Source organism: Mytilus galloprovincialis, chromosome 12 (assembly GCF_965363235.1).
Source record: "Mytilus galloprovincialis chromosome 12, xbMytGall1.hap1.1, whole genome shotgun sequence".
NCBI lineage: Eukaryota > Metazoa > Mollusca > Bivalvia > Mytilida > Mytilidae > Mytilus > Mytilus galloprovincialis.
In genome coordinates, this window is record NC_134849.1 from 5,434,919 (window position 1) to 5,451,993 (window position 17,075).

Sequence of the window (17,075 nt, forward strand, 5' to 3'; positions counted from 1 at the left end):
AAAAATGTTAAACCAATACAAAAAAAAATCATAAGGAAATTTAAAGGTAAATAGTGTGTTTATGCATGGAGTATCACTAGGTACCAACTTTGGACATGTTAGTGCTTACCTTCAAGTAAGTGTACGTTAAGATTGCATGCACTAATAGGTGAACTTTGATGCTCCTCACTATTCACAAATTGTTAATTGATTGTTACATATTTCTGTTTGGCTCTATAAAGTTTCTCTTTATTTTCATAATTTTCAAGATAACAGGCAAAAATATAACTAGAGGCTCTAAAGAGCCTGTGTCGCTCACCTTGGTCTATGTGAATATTAAACAATGGACACAGATGGATTCATGACAAAATTGTGTTTTGGTGATGGTGATGTGTTTGTAGATCTTACTTTACTAAACATTCTTGCTTCTTACAATTATCTCTATCTATAACAGTACTTTCTGTGGAAAATGTTATTGAAAATCTTCAAATTTTAAGAAAATTGTTAAAAATTGACTATGAAGGGCAATAACTCCTTCAGGGGTCAACTAACCATTTTGGTCATGCTGACTTATTTTTAGTTCTTACTTTGCTGTACATTATTGCTGTTTACAGTTTATCTGTATCTATAATAATATTCAAGATAATAACAAAAAAACAGCAAAATTTCCTCAAAATTACCAGTTCAGGGGCAGCAACCTAACAACCAATTATCCGATTCATCTGAAAATTCCAGGGCAGATAGATTGTGACCTGATCAACAATTTTACTTCAATCAGATTTGCTCTTAATGCTTTGGTTTTTGAGTTATAAGCCAAAAACTGCATTTTACCCCCATGTTCTATTTTTAGCCATGGCGGCCTTGGTTTGTTGGCCGAGTTATCGGACACATCTTTTTAACTAGATACCCCAATGATGATTATGGCTAAGTTTGGTTTAATTTGGCCCAGTAGTTTCAGAGGAGAAGATTTTTCTAAAAGATTACTAAGATTTACGAAAAATGGTTAAAAATTGACTATAAAGGGCAATAACTCCTAAAGTGGTCAACTGACCATTTTGGTCATGTTGACTTATTTGTATATCTTACTTTGCTGAACATTATTGCTGTTTACAGTTTATCTCTATCTATAATAATATTCAAGATAATAATCAAAAACAGCAAAATTTCCTTAAAATTACCATTTCAGGGGCAGCAACCCAACAACGGAATGTCCGATTCATCTGAAAATTTCAGGGCAGATAGATCTTGACCTGATGAACAATATTACCTCTGTCAGATTTGCTCTAAATGCTTTGGTTTTTGAGTTTTAAGCCAAAAACTGCATTTTACCCCTATGTTCTATTTTTAGCCAGTGCGGCCATCTTGGTTGGTTGGCCGGGTCACCGGACACATTTTTTAAACTAGACACCCCAATGATGATTATGGCTAAGTTTGGTTAAATTTGGCCCAGTAGTTTCAGAGGAGAAGATTTTTCTAAAAGATTACTGAGATTTACGAACTAGAGGCTCTAAAGAGCCTGTGTCGCTCACCTTGGTCTATGTGAATATTAAACAATGGAAACAGATGGATTCATGACAAAATTGTGTTTTGGTGATGGTGATGTGTTTGTAGATCTTACTATACTAAACATTCTTGCTGCTTACTATTACCTCTATCTATAATAATATTCAAGATAATAACCAAAAACAGCAAAATTTCCTTAAAATTATCAATTCAGGGGCAGCAACCCAACAACGGGTTGTTCGATTCATCTGAAAATTTCAGGGCAGATAGATCTTGACCTGATAATCAATTTTATCCCTGTCAGATTTGCTCTTAATGCTTTGGTTTTTGAGTTATAAGCCAAACACCCCATTTTACCCCTATGTTCTATTTTTAGCCATGGCGGCCATTTTGGTTGGTTGGCCGGTTCACGCCACACATTTTTTAAACGATTGTGGCCAAGTTTGGATTAATTTGTCCCAGTAGTTTCAGAGGAGAAGATTTTTGTGAAAGATAACTAAGATTTACGAAAAATGGTTAAAAATGGACTAAAAAGGGCAATAACTCCTAAAGGGGTCAACTGACCATTTCGGTCACGTTGACTGATTTGTAAATCTTACTTTGCTGAACATTATTGCTGTTTACAGTTTATCTCTATCTATAATAATATTCAAGATAATAACCAAAAACAGCAAAATTTCCTTAAAATTATCAATTCAGGGGCAGCAACCCAACAACGGGTTGTCCGATTCATCTGAAAATTTCAGGGCAGATAGATCTTGACCTGATAAACAATTTTACCCCATGTCAGATTTGCTCTAAATGCTTTGGTTTCAGAGATATGAGCCAAAATCTACATATTACCCCTATGTTCTATTTTTAGCCGTGGCGGCCATCTTGGTTGGTTGGCGGGGTCACGCCACACATTTTTTAAACTAGATACCCCAATGATGATTTTGGTCAAGTTTGGTTAAATTTGGCCCAGTAGTTTCAGAGGAGAAGATTTTTGTAAAAGTTAACGACGACGGACGACGGACGATGACGACGGACGACGGACGCAAAGTGATGGGAATAGCTCACTTGGCCCTTCGGGCCAGGTGAGCTAAAAAGTTGTCTGAATCATTCCAAACCTTTTTGCTCTTGTCATATTTTCTTTATCTATAATGGTTTTTATGATAAAAGACCAAACTTGCATTTATCCCAATGTTCTATTTTTAGCTATGTTTGCAATCTTGGTAGGCAGTCAGGGTCATCAAAGTTCATGAGTTCACAACATCAAAAAACAGTGAAATTAATGGCTCACAAAACCAAGGAACCGGAAAGATATGTAGTTCACAACACCAAGAAACAGTGAAGTTTATGGGTTCACAACTCAAAGGAAAAGTGTAATTAATGGGTTCACAACATTAATGAAAAGTAAGGTAAATTGGTTCACAACACATAGGAAAAGTAAAATTAATGGGTTCACAAAACAAAGGTACAGAGATGTTAATTAGTTCACAACACTAAGGAAAAGTGATGTTAATGGGTTCACAACACAAAGATACAGTGTAGTAAATGAGTTCACAACACTAAGGAAAATTGAAGTAAATGAGTTCACAACACCAACAACAGTGAAACCTTCCTATACCAGTTTGTCTTTCACTTTACAATATATGGTCCATAACCAAAATACATAAAATGAATACAGACTTTCTTTCATAATATTACACCATAACAATAGTTACAGTATCAAATTATAAACATATGAATATTAAGAAGCTTTTTTGGAATTTTAACTTTTTTAAATGTATTTATAATCAATTCATTAAAAATTCATAAAAAAAAAAAGAAAAAGAGAATCGTTTATAATATTGAAGCAAATCATTACTGTGTAGTAAATATATTTCATTTTAAATATCAATGATTTTTATCTTCCAAGTATTCAGTAGACAGAAGATAATTTCAAATAAAGACATCAATTGTTGTTACTTTGTTTCAATTTTTTCTATGGATTCATTATCATTCCTATGATACTAATTTGTGAGGATATATGTTAATCCCAAAGATAAATAATGAATGTAGTAAAACATTTAATGGCTGGTAAGCGGAGTTTTACAAAACCACAAAATCAAATATCCCCGAAAATGATCAATCTACAAGAATTGGTCTCCACTTAAAGAACTGAATTATCAGTATTGCATTTATCAATTCTAAATCACAAACAAAATGACAACAAACTGGTACCAAAAGATTTCCTGTTATATAATAACCCACCAACAACAGAACTATACACTTCCACAATGGGATCACTGCCACCAGAGGGCATTATAGAGGAAGTAGTAGTTGTCATGGTAACCATTGATGTCACAGTAGAACTAGATGGTATGGTACTAGATTTAGATTTGTATTTCAAACCTATACCTGGTTTGCTTATTTTAGGGATTTTTGGAAGTGGTCCATAAGATTTCTGCCCTGGTGGAGTATATGGTCGTTTCTCCTGCTGACGAACTTTGCCAACTTGACCTTGCCGATGTTTTTGTTTAGGGTCTGGTTCAGCACCATGTGGCTTTAATTTCTGCCTCACAATAACTGCTAGTAACATGTGAGGACGATTCAACTCCAAACCTAAAATAAAAAGAAATAAAAACTTTAGCATAAATGAGAAGATGTTGTATGAGTGCCAATGAAACAACTCTCCATCCAAGTCATAATGTATGAAAAGTTACCAATATTAGGTCGTCAGAGTATGACCTTCAACACAGAGTCTCAACTCACACCGAACAGCAACCTATAAAGGGCCTAAAATGACTTCATACAGGTTTTCATTCAAAAAGGAAAATCAACATCTAATTTACTTTTAATCTATATGGTAATATTTTGATGTTAGACAAGAGACATGTTTCAATCAGCTATTAAATGATGCTGCGTGTCCCTAGTGTACAAGTTTAACTAGTGTAAAACCCATTTTTTTTTCCATTTATTGCTGGGTTCCTGTTCTTTAATCTTAAGTTTTTTGTTGTTGTGTTTTTGTTAACTTGTTTGTCTTTAATTATTTTTTTTTTTTGCCAAGGCATTGTCAAGTTTATCTACGACCGAGTTTGAATGTGTCTTTTGTATCTTCACTTCTGTTTTTTGGTGTAAAGCTTTCTGAGCTGTTGTTTGAATATAGGATTTTTTTTTTATGCCATGGCATTGTCAATTTATTTTCTACAGAGTTTGGATGATCTTTTGGTATCTTTTTGCCTGTGGTTTTTGTTGTAAAGTTTTGTGAGCTGTTTTTCTTAGTTTTCCTTACATTATCATTCATCTGTTTTTCTACTAATTTTGGTTTTTGAGATTTCCCCCTTGTTACCTTCTCCCTCCTTGCCAATTTTGCCTTTTCAGAATCTAAAGGACTATGGGTAATCTCATTGTTCATACACCAAAATGAAAATAACAAATTGAATTTCAATTGTTTAGAATGTTTTTAACCAATCACAACGCTTTGTTGTACAATTTTAAAATATTACCCAAAATGCAGTAGATTCTGAATCGATCAGTTGTCTTTCACTTACCCCCTTCAACAAACGGTTTGATGACTGAAGGTATTTTACTGTGAGAAGCTAGAGGCAGGATATAGAAATCCTTTATGTATTTTGAGACACTCCCCACCACTCCACATCGTGATCGACTGTTGAGATATGAATACAAATTGATATAGGATGTCTTTTCTTCATTTGGTCCAGGGATGAATCGTAATACAATGATATCCTACAAAACACAAACTTTTATAAGCAGGGGTTGTAATTAGTGTGAGTCCAAGGTTTGGGTCCTGTCTTTTCTAGGAGAGGACTTTTCATCTTTAGATAACAAAAGTCAAGGACCTATCCATTCTTTACACTGAAGCTTTCTATGTGACCATTGGTTTCTTATAGAGGACATTTTGCTAAAAATTTCAAATGGTCCTTGACCTTTTATTAATAAAAGTAGATTGTAACCCCTATTATAAAAGTTGGTCTGAACCTCCAAACTGAATTATTCATTGGACTTCTTATCTTTTGCAAATATAACCAGAAAACTGTCAAATCACTTAGAGCCTCTTTTTCATATGTATGTGTAAGGCACAGAGACGAATAATTAATACCTATACCATCTATACAATACTTTTTCATGGAGTATCAATTTTGTAAATTTCGACAGAATTAATATTGATTAGAACAAGAATAATGATTGTGCAAGTGGTTGAAAAAAAATTATGCTATATTGCACGAAACATTCAACAAATTAAATTCTTATAATTGATCATCAGCACTGCTGTCATTCAGGAATACACCTTATCCCTATTTAGTCCAATCCGGGAAAAACAGTCATTTATACAACTTCCTGTTTGGGTCAGGCCGCCCATAATAGAGGTCATCAGTAGTGAGCTGAGGGAGGAAAAACTTTAGAAAGCGATCATTAAGAAACTTTGATACGAATATGATCTACTTTTTCGAAATTAAAATTGAAGTAAAAAAATATTTTGTTTGAAGTATTTACGGTAGTTTAAACAGGTCTCATCAAAAGTATCATGCATGGTGAATTGTTTAAACAGGGTCCCAGATAGCTTCAACTGAATGAAAAAGTTGTGTAATTTTAGATCTTATCCGGAATGGAATAAATAGCGATTAGGTGTATTCCAATTAAGTACCTACTGGAAAAACATAACTACTAGTTTATTCACATAATGAGGATCATGAAGAAGCTTGATAAACTTAAATAGGGCAGAATTACAGGCCAAGCCTCTCAGTATCTGGTAAATGATGTCGTAAAGGTGCACATAACTGATAAACTTTTCCAGTGAAGGAGATAACTTGAAAAAACTCTATTCTAATTCAATATCAGATGAGTTATATTACCTTTGTTCCAACTTTTCTCATCTTGGACAGATAATCATAAACTTGCTCTGGAGATATTCTACCACAAACATGAACAGTGTCTGGTATATTCTAAAAAAAAATACATAAATACAAAACTGTTTTTCTTTTAAATTATCCTTTTACAATAAGTGTGTCATTGTTAATGCACAAAAAAAATCATCGAAGAATTAATGTCCTTTAAACCCGGAAGAGTTTAGTAAGGAAAATTTTGTTTTAGAGAAGCTTGGTAAGCGAGTAAAATAATATCAAAGTTCAAAAGGTAAGAACATCCAGTGATACTAGCTTAGTAACAATCTGAAGATGTCTTTCTCTGTTAACAAGGGGAGATAATTGTTAACATAAGGTGGGACATGTTGCTTGTAAGGACTTTACATCTTCTGTAATTTTGTCATTTCCTTATTTTTACTTTTTTAATGTCAGACGTCTGACTACTTTCTTTTTGGGTCTATTTTAATGTTTATAAAATCAAGATCAAGATTTTGAAAATGCTCCCCTGAGTGGTTGTAATCTTTTATCAGATTATAATTTTTCTACACGTTTTCAGACCTACTAGTTTATCACATGGTCCTGAGATTCTGTATGCTGTAGTAACAAACTTAGACACATCCTGCATGGAAACAAAACCTTTCCACACTTGAGGTCCTTTGGGGGTAAAATCTGATTTTTGTTCTAAACCTGACTGCAGGGCTGAATCTGGTGACCTGGAATAAAAATAATATAGTATATATAGTTGGTGAATGATGGCAATAAAATTTGGGTAAAAAAATTACACAACTGTACACAACCTTAAAATTTATTATAAATACGTTACAGTAAAAGTAGAATTGATGACTGGTGACTGCATTATGTGGTTTGTGTTTGTTAATGCTCCCTTGCTCTCTATATCTCACCTTACAGTAGAATCAATGACAGGTGATTGTTTTTTGTTTTCACCGGTTTTGTTTTCATGACTTTTCTTATTCCTCGATCTCTATCACTCACCAAACAGTAGAATCAATGATTGATCATTGAAGACTGTATTATGTGTTTTTGCATTTCTTTTTGGTCCCTGGCTCTCTTAACACTCACCTAACAATAACAGTAGAATCAATGATTGGGGACTGTATTATGTGTTTTGGCATTTGTTTTTTATCCCTTGCTCTCAATCACTTACCTAACAATAACAGTAGAATCAGCAACAGGAGACTCTGGCATATTTTGCTCTGGTTCCTCTGGTTTTGTTGGTTTTTGTTCCTTTGCTCTCTTTGCCTCTTCCTCCATCTGTTCTTTCTTAGCTTTCTGAATTGCCTTCAATACTTCCTTCACAACGTCTTCTTCCTTCTTCTGTTCTTCTTCAGTTTTTATTTTCACTTTTTTGTCACTAGAGCTTGGTTCCTCTATCTTGACTTTTCTGGCAACACGAACCTTTTTAGGTGTTGTATCTTTTACAGCTCGAGGCGGGGCTTCTTTCCCTGTACATATCTTACAGTTCAGATCGAATAAATGATTTTTATGTTGCGGAGTTGTGTCCCCTATTAAACCTCCAACAAAATCCATGGCTTGTGTATCAGCTTTCGTCTTTTCCACTTTTTTCTGCTCCATCTTTTTTATACCATGATCCTACAAGTAAATAAAAATCAATGTTAAAAGTTTTAGAAAGCAATTTATTTACACAACTTTTCATGTTCATAAAAACAAGTATTGCCAGCTGAAATTATGAAGAAGGATGGACAGACAATGAGACAGGGGGTATTATAACTTGTCTGCAAAAAAACATGTCTAACTGATAATACAAAAAAATATAAGGATTGATCAATTATTTTGTGTAATTTGAAAGAAACTTATACATTTTCATTTCAGTAAGCGCCAATTTTTTCGGTTTTTTTTTTGAATGAGTTATGCTGGTTGATCAAAGGTCATTCTGTGTAATATGTAATCATTTAACAATATACTTTAACTATGATATAATAACATAACAGTGTGACATCATAAATTCAAAAGTTAGTGCACAAAAATTGGAAAGTTCAAAAAAGCAATTCAACTTATGGGTTTGTTTATTGCTAATTAACTACTTAATGTAACATTTATAATGTAATGAATTTATCAATTTGGTTAGTTTCTTTTGATATCTATTCAGATATCAGACTCAGACTTATCTTAAACTGAGTTTTACTGTGTATATTGTTGTGTGTTTGTTTTTTTCTACATTGGCTAGAGGTATAGGTGGAGGGTTGAGATCTCAAAAATCATTTTTAACCATGCTGCATTTTGGCACCTGTCCTAAGTCAGGAGCCTCTGGCCTTTGTTAGTCTTACATGATTTTTAATTTCAGTTTCTTGTGTATAATTCGGAGTTAGTTATGACGTCAATTATCACTGAACTAGTATACATATTTTAGGGGCCAGCTGAAGGACCCCTCCCGGTAAGGAGTTTCTCGCTGCATTGAAGACCCATGGGTGGCCTTTGACTGTTGTCTGTTCTATGATATGGTTGTTGTCTCTTTGACACATTCCCCATTTCCATCTCTTTGACACATTCCCCATTTCCATTCTTAATTTGATATACATACCTCTAATACAGTAAGATCCTCGTCCTCTGTAGCATTCACCACATCAATTTCTATTTCTCCTTTGTGAGTTTTCTTAACAAAATGTTCTCCTTCCTTCAGGAGTTCTTCCTCTTGTTGTACAATCATGTCAAGTTCCTGTAATGTAAGAAATTATCATCCATCATGGAAATCTTTAAAAAGTACACCTTAGAAAACATATTTTTGCTTCTGATATACGGCATAGACTTGTGGCTCAATTCTAAACTTAATTTAAAATATTCAAAAGAGAAATTAATGTGTTTCTCTCAATATTAGGATAATAATAGATTATCGTTGATCATCTCAACAAGATTAATTTTCTGGCTTGAGCCGGCAGCAAAAGTGGGAAAAACAATCGAGTTAATAAGACCAATTATAATCTGTTTATCGCTATTTTACCTATAACGATGGGTGTTAATTTCATTAACAATGGGTATGTGTGCACCTAGTTTCTAGCAATAATTTTTCAGAATATTCTGCTGTGCTGAGAAAGGAAAATATCAGTCAGAAAGATCAAAGTAAATTTCATAAAATAGCGATAGTAACACATTAAAAGAATTAAACTGTGCTTATTGCTTGCCATGACAGTTATTATCATATGCATGAAAATTAAAATCTATTTAGATGAATGGACGTTTAATGTTCTATGGCAAATTAAATTCAAATTCAAATTCAGAACAGGAACATGATAAATTTATTTGGAAGAAAATATGCCCAATCATTTGCATTATACCAAATAAATATTTCTTGAAATCTTGGGATTTAATGATAATTCCCTTAATGAATCAAACTGAGGGCTAATAATAAGTATGATGCCAATTTACAAGACTGATGGGGCATATTCTTTTTGTTTTTCACTACCAAGAGACCTAATATTCTCATGTAGTGTAATTTACACCTTTTCAAAAGTATTAAATCAGCTAAGTTTTGGAAGTCCAAATAATCATTGTAATGTCAGGAAAATCTGCATACAGATATATGTATCAGATATAAGAATGTTAGTTCTTATTATTGTGATACCAACTCAGTCACATTATTTGTATTAAAACCTGGGAATAATTTCTGAATTTACAGTAGATAATATTATTGAATAATACAAACATGTTTTGTTTCAAACTCTCTCCACTTTGCTAGTTCTCTAGAGGCCAGTTCATCTGGGGTCATCCGTATCAATTTATTTGGCTTCAACTCTCCATTCAAAATCTTTCTAAATAAGCCCTGCAAAAATATGTAGTCACATGTGATATCATAGAATGTTTAGGTAAATTGTGATTAGCTTGGCCATCATTTTTCTTTTTAAAAACAATTTCAGTATTGCTTGCTTTTATCCATATATCTTTTTGAGACTACTTTCTAGAACATTAAGAGCTTGGAATATTGTATAGATACATGTGGTGTTCAACTATTTTTTGCCCTCTAAATGTGTTTTAATAATTTGTCCTTTTTTAATTGTTTTTTAGGTATGCTCTATTGGTCTTAAATCAAAACGGAAAAATGTACCTTTTATCAGCTGTTCTTTTTTCTATTTTAGATTTAATGAAAATACTTGAAATGTTTTTCAGCAGTCCATATAATCAAATAACTTATATTGTCCTGATGATGCCGCATTAGCGGCGAAACATGTCGACTCAATAAAACCATCACCTTGCGGTAACCCAGATGTTGTTGTCTCTACATATTATATTATATTGTAATGGAATAATCTCACTTTTATAGAAGAGGGTTATTTATACAAGTGAGAGGTTTAGCCAGCTATAAAACTAGGTTTAATCCACCATTTTCTACATAAGGAGATGTCTGTACAAAGTCAGAAATATGACAATTGTGTTCTTTTGATGTTTGATATTTTGATTTTCACATTTGATAAAAGATTTTCTGTTTTGAGTTTTCCTTAAAGTTTAACATTTTTGTTATTTAACTTTTAAACAAACTGACTAAATACCACTAAACCTTGATGTGAGAGGTTTAGCCAGCTATAAAACTAGGTTTAACCTACCATTTTCTACATAAGGAGATGTCTGTACAAAGTCAGAAATATGACAATTGTGTTCTTTTGATGTTTGATATTTTGATTTTCACATTTGATAAAGGATTTTCTGTTTTGAGTTTTCCTTAGAGTTTAACATTTTTGTTATTTTACTTTTAAACAAACTGACTCAATACCACTAAACCTTGATGTGAGAGGTTTAGCCAGCTATAAAACTAGGTTTAATCTACCATTTTCTACATGTGAAATGCCTGTACAAGTCAGGAATATGTTTTCTGTTATTTTCTGTGTTTGATATTTTGATTTTCACATTTGATAAAGGATTTTCTGTATTGAATTTTCCTAAGAGTTTGACATTTTTGTTATCTTACTTTTGAACAAACCGACTAAATACCACTAAACTTTGATGTGGTGAACCAATAACATGAATAGGGAATTAAATTGCATACCTACCTTGTTTTTAATATCTTTAATGTTAAATATCAGACTACGATATTTATTTTTATATTTGTGACCAGTTTCTTTGAAGAAGCTGAACAGTTCATTTTCAATGTCAAGTGACAGTGACTTTATCTCACTGAGAGACAGCATTACATCGTCAGCTTTCTCTGCCCTGGAAAAAAAAACCAATAATATATTAACTTCTATATATGGAGGTTAGTTTCCAAGATTCAAATCCTTCCCTTATACATTATAAAACTTAAAAGAGCAAATACTGGAAATTCAGAAATCATTTTGTGCAGTTGTTATTGCAATTTTGTCATTTTAAGACTAAACTACGATTTAAATTTTTTGCAATATCATTGTTTCAGGTAAGGATGAAGGTGGGTACCTATTAAAACATTTAAACCCACTGCATTTGGTTGCACCTGTCCTTAGTCAGGAACCTGTTTTCTGGTCTCTAGTTTTTTTTTATATAGATTATACCGTTGGTTTTCCCATTTGAATGGTTTTACACTAGTAATTTTTTTTTACCCTTTAGCTTTCTGTTCAGTGTGTACAAAAGCTACATCTTGAAGACTGTACATTGAGCTATAATAGTTTACTTTAACAAATTGTGACTAGGATGGGGAGTTGTCTCATTGGCACTCATACCACATCTTCTTATATCTATCAACTAATATTTCAAATTTTTTTAACATATTTTTTTTTTTGAATAAAGATATATCAAACTCTATTTTATTTTTACAGCATATCAAATCAGTGTGTACCTTGTTGCTAAAGCATCTCTCAGTGACTTTCTAACGTTGAGTCTGATCGGATCTGGACCGTTATCGTCTGTCTTAGTGTCACTTTTCCCTTTGTCTGTCTTCTCATCTCTTGATTCCTTTTTACTTTTGTCTGTTTTTTCATCTTTTTTGCTTGACAGATTTTTACTGGAATGTTTGTCATCATATTTTTTATGAGAACTTTGTGATTTTTGGTCTTTGGATGAATCTGAATGGGACTTTTTTCGTTCTTTGGATGAATCACTCTTCCTATCCTTACTGCTGTCCTTTCTGTCTCTATTATGATCTTTGTTGCTATGGTGATGATGTTTACTGCCATTATGAGAGCCTTTTTCGTGCTGTTCAGAATGCTTGTGATGTGATTCTTTCTCCTGTTTACCTGCAACTATAAATAAAATCCTTTTTGAGAAGGTGGGAAAAACAACAAACTTCTTAGGTGGAAACAATTGTCAATTACCTCAATATGTTAGCAGAAAGAATATTGGGATTATATTTGAATAAGATACTTATGGACAGTAATCTTGACCTTTATAATGCTAGGAAGAAGGACAGAGTATAAAAATTTCTATCTAAATCCACTACTAATGCATATATTTTATTTGTCCAAGGGCAATAACTTCAACATATTTTTTTTCTTCATAAAAATCCTTCAAAAAATGTATACAAAAAATTGCTAACAAAGCAACAGTGGCTGATCCAGAAAGGGGGTTCCAGGGTTGGAACTCCCCCCTTTTATTGGACGATCAATGCATTTGAATAGGGACATATAATTTTACCCCCTGTTCCTTTGAAAAATGGCTGGATCCACCCCCTGAACAATTTTCATAAAAAATATATTTACAAGGGTCATATTAACTACTGTACAATTAAGTGATCAGTAACAATTAATAACATTGTCCAGACATTGTCTGATATAATCTTGATAAAATCTGAAAAGATATGGTTTTCTGATGGAGCTTACAAGTCATATTGATTGACAGATGCTTATATTTCTATGTGCCCAGCATTGCTTGTGAAGGATTTTTTTTTATAACCACACACAGAGATCAGACTATAATAGATACTTACTTTCGGAACCTTGAGCTTTTTAATACTAGGAAGGAGCACAGAGTATGAAGAATTTTTTTATAACCACACACAGAGCTCAGATACTATTTGATACTTACTTTCAGTACCCTTGAGCTTTTTAATACTCGGCAGGAGCACAGAGTATGAAGGATTTTTCTCTAGCCAGGCACACAGCTCGGCCTCCGTAGGAGCCTTGTCACCAGTGAGTATCTTGCCAGTTGTCTTTTCAATAACCACGATTCTTTTGTCACCAGTTAACTGGAAAATAAAAAAGCAAATATTTCTTAACATAAGTTGACTTAAGGATGTACTTAGGTAAGGTTTCAGAATTTGTGCCAAATGTTCGGACTTCTTGTTTTTTTTCCATACAATACAATGTAAAATATTTTGCCCCGTTTACTACTTCAAATGGAGGGTAGTGTACCTTACATAATAATGACTTGACAGTACAGCTAGCAAGCAAACTAACCAAAGAGGTTACCTTTTATACCTACCCACTCGGCTGTAAAAGTTTCAATTTTGGAATGGCTGTTGTCCTCGTTCATGGGGAATAATATAATTAATTACCATTAACGTTAATGAACTGTGATCATGCAAAATTAAGTGAATAAATCATTTTAATACATCCAAACAATCATACAGTTACTACTACTATTACCTTAAAGTCTATCATCATGATCATGATTACAAGTCACTACTACTACAGTGTATTACTTTAAGTCTATAATCATGATCATGATTACAATCTATACTCAATCATTTCCCATATTCTTTTAAGCATTTTATTGGATTACTATCAACTAGAGTACACATGTATAAATTTCATAGTCAAATAAACAGTTTTCTTCAAAAAGCATTTAAGAAGTACAGAACTCCCACGTCAAGTTGACAAACTATTTAAAGTAGATAAATTGTTTTCCCCTATCACTTAAAGAAAACTTCCACCTGCAAAAATGATGAACATGACAGTTTAAATCATTTTCCCCAGGGTAATCTATGTACATGTTGTTTAAAGGAAAATAAAGCAAAAGCTTGTCATATGAGCTCTGGTCAACCAGCAGTGTTTTTTTCATGATGAAATCAAAAATAAATTTGCCCATAGTTTCAAAGCAGAATTTAGCATCACTTTATGCACTTGCAGCCAAAATATTTTGCAAAAAATGATGGTTAAAATTGGTAATTTCCTCTTCACAACAATCCTATTGATGCTAATTGAAATTTTAATTTGTGAAAAGAGTACTGCATAATTTGAAAATAATTATATTTCATTGGTAACGCACAGTAGATATAATCCTGAAAATAATATACCAATTTCATAGTGCAACAATATTTAATACATTAAAACATACAAACTTAAACAATTATATTAAACTTATTTATTGTGATAGGGTCATTGTTTTTACTTCATAATGAAATTACAGATACATGTAAAAAAAGTTTAATGGTTAGAATGAACTTTTTCATAATACTCATTCTGTTAAAAAAAATATATTTCATGTAAGCATGGTAAGTTAGACTAAAGCAATTTAATAGACGTAACTAATTATAAACACTAAAGAACAGACGGTTCCCAAATTTTTTAAGAGAGTTAACCCAGAAAAGTAACAACATGCATGCACTCTTACCTTACTTGGCCTCTGATAGATTTAATTAAAATAAATAAAATGTGGTTAGTAATTCAAAATTGATGTATAAACCATGTTATAACACCTGAACACAGCTTTCTCCAGAAAAATAACATTTGATATTTAAAAATATAATATAAGAAATTACCAAAAGTTTGAGTGAAGAGATTTTGTAATAAATATAATACAGGAAAAATTTTTAAGTCAAGAAGTTATCATTTCCTCAAGTTTACTTGAGTGGATTCATTATAATTCATAGGAATAAAATTGAGAAAGGAAATGGGGAATGTGTCAAAGAGACAACAACCCGACCATAGAAAAAACAACAGCAGAAGGTCGCTAACAGGTCTTCAATGTAGCGAGAAATTCCCGCACCCAGAGGCGTCCTACAGCTTTTTAGTGGATTTAAAGGGTAAAGGTTAACCACTTATTTAAATGTTAATGGATGTACAAATTTAAAAAAAAAGCTTGCATAAAATTAAGAATGGAAATGGGGAATGTGCCAAAAGACAACAACCTGACAATAGAACAGACAACAGTAGAAGGCCACCCATAGGTCTTCAATGCAGCGAAAATTCCCGCACCCGGAGGCGTCCTTCAGCTGGCCCCTAAGCAAATATATACTAGTTCAGTGATAATGAACCCCATACTAAACTCCAAATTGTACACAAGAAACTAAAAGTTAAAATAATACAAGACTAACAAAGGCCAGAGGCTCCTGACTTGGGACAGGCACAAAAATGCAGCAAGGTTAAACATGTTTATGAGATCTCAACCCTCCCCTATACCTCTAGCCAATGCAGAAAAGTAAACGCATAACAATATGCAACCTTTGACAAAATAAGAATAAAATTTCTTCTCAATCCAGAAAAATTGGTACTTAGGAATATAAATGAATCCACAGTATTTGAGATGAAGCCAAAATTTTCATCCACAATTTTATACTGGCCATTTATTCATTTTCGAGGATACCAAATGTTATGGAATGCAGAATAATTTCATTTTCATGGATATTTAATTTCGTGGTTTTGTCAAAGTCTGCATTCTACATGTTCTAGCCAAAATAAAGTTTGTCATTAGTTCAACACTTAAATTTGTGGCTCACCTGGAGTCGGGTTTCACAATAAAACTTACGACTAAGATTGATCGTAAGTCATGAACAAAGCAGTAAACTTGCATTCAATCTAATTTTAATTTTTTTTGTGAAAACTGACTCCTTTATCCACGAAACCAAGAAAACTGATATCCACCGAATAATTACGAATCCACATGAATCCACAGTATTTGACAATACAGATAAACATGCAATTCCCCTACTCAGAATCTAAAGAATTATGGGTAATCTAATTGATCGTACACCAAAATGAAAATAACGTTACATCATTGATTGAATTTCAATTGTTAAAACCTTTTAAACCAATCAAAACATTTTCGTGTACGTTTTTCAAAAATATTACCCAGAATGCATTAGAATCTGAAAGGGCCTATTGAGTTACGACATTAAAGTTGTCTACCTTGACCGTTGTCTGTTCTTGCTGACTATGTATAATATTAAGTGAGTCTTGGGAATGATTGATGATACATTCGTTACTACAATACACTGAATCCCACCTCGACACTTTGCCACATTTAGGTCCGATACACCGTGGTAACTTTTCCTGTTAATTATATTCATTATCTTTATGATGATTCCACTGTATTGACAAGATCAAGACGGACTATACATAGCTAGTAATCAATTTTTAGAAAAAGAAAATTCTGATAAAATACCTTTAGTATGTGTACTAACACAGCTATATATTCATGATATTATAAGTTCTAACTTGAAAACTGTAATAGGAAAAACAATATAACCTTAGAGCTAATTTCCTAATGCATGCAGGGTAAGATTTTGGTTATCTTGCTCGCTATGTTTGTTTACTGAATGATATGAGTAAATCAGCCCTAATACCGATAAATCAGCATGTGCAATACTGAAGACGTTTCACTGTCAATATAAATCAACAGCTAATATTGCTCTTTGAAAAGGGTCAATACCGAAAAAAGCGGGAAAAAAGCCGTATTGGCCCTGTATTAGTCACCGATTTTTTAAGAAAAACAGGGCCAATACAGAAAAAGGTGGTAAAAAAGCTGTATTGGACCTGTATTGATTACGGTTTTTAATTTTCTTATAATCATTAAATAAAAGTGTTATGAACAGGCTGTTTCTGTATTGGCCCTCGGCCCTATGGGTCTCAAGGCCAATACAGCAAACCTTGA

The 17,075-nt window shown here is 32.8% G+C and overlaps 1 protein-coding gene across 8 annotated transcripts in view; it reads right to left on the minus strand.

Moving 5' to 3' along the window:
* LOC143054323 (uncharacterized) overlaps positions 1 to 17,075 on the minus strand; it is a 47,970-nt gene that overhangs the window by 8,689 nt on the left and 22,206 nt on the right. For 4 of the 8 annotated variants that reach the window (XM_076227293.1, XM_076227292.1, XM_076227295.1 and 1 more), the window contains 12 exons: positions 16,331 to 16,474; positions 14,817 to 14,828; positions 13,290 to 13,449; positions 12,106 to 12,508; positions 11,348 to 11,507; positions 10,009 to 10,125; positions 8,890 to 9,024; positions 7,495 to 7,940; positions 6,892 to 7,042; positions 6,321 to 6,410; positions 4,998 to 5,193; positions 3,718 to 4,068 (listed from right to left, as the gene is read on the minus strand). In XM_076227293.1, the coding sequence (XP_076083408.1) occupies positions 3,718 to 4,068; positions 4,998 to 5,193; positions 6,321 to 6,410; positions 6,892 to 7,042; positions 7,495 to 7,940; positions 8,890 to 9,024; positions 10,009 to 10,125; positions 11,348 to 11,507; positions 12,106 to 12,508; positions 13,290 to 13,449; positions 14,817 to 14,828; positions 16,331 to 16,474 (2,365 nt within the window). The remainder of the gene's footprint in view (positions 1 to 3,717; positions 4,069 to 4,997; positions 5,194 to 6,320; positions 6,411 to 6,891; positions 7,043 to 7,494; positions 7,941 to 8,889; positions 9,025 to 10,008; positions 10,126 to 11,347; positions 11,508 to 12,105; positions 12,509 to 13,289; positions 13,450 to 14,816; positions 14,829 to 16,330; positions 16,475 to 17,075) is intronic. The other 4 variants (XM_076227297.1, XM_076227294.1, XM_076227296.1 and 1 more) reach the window with 4 other exon arrangements.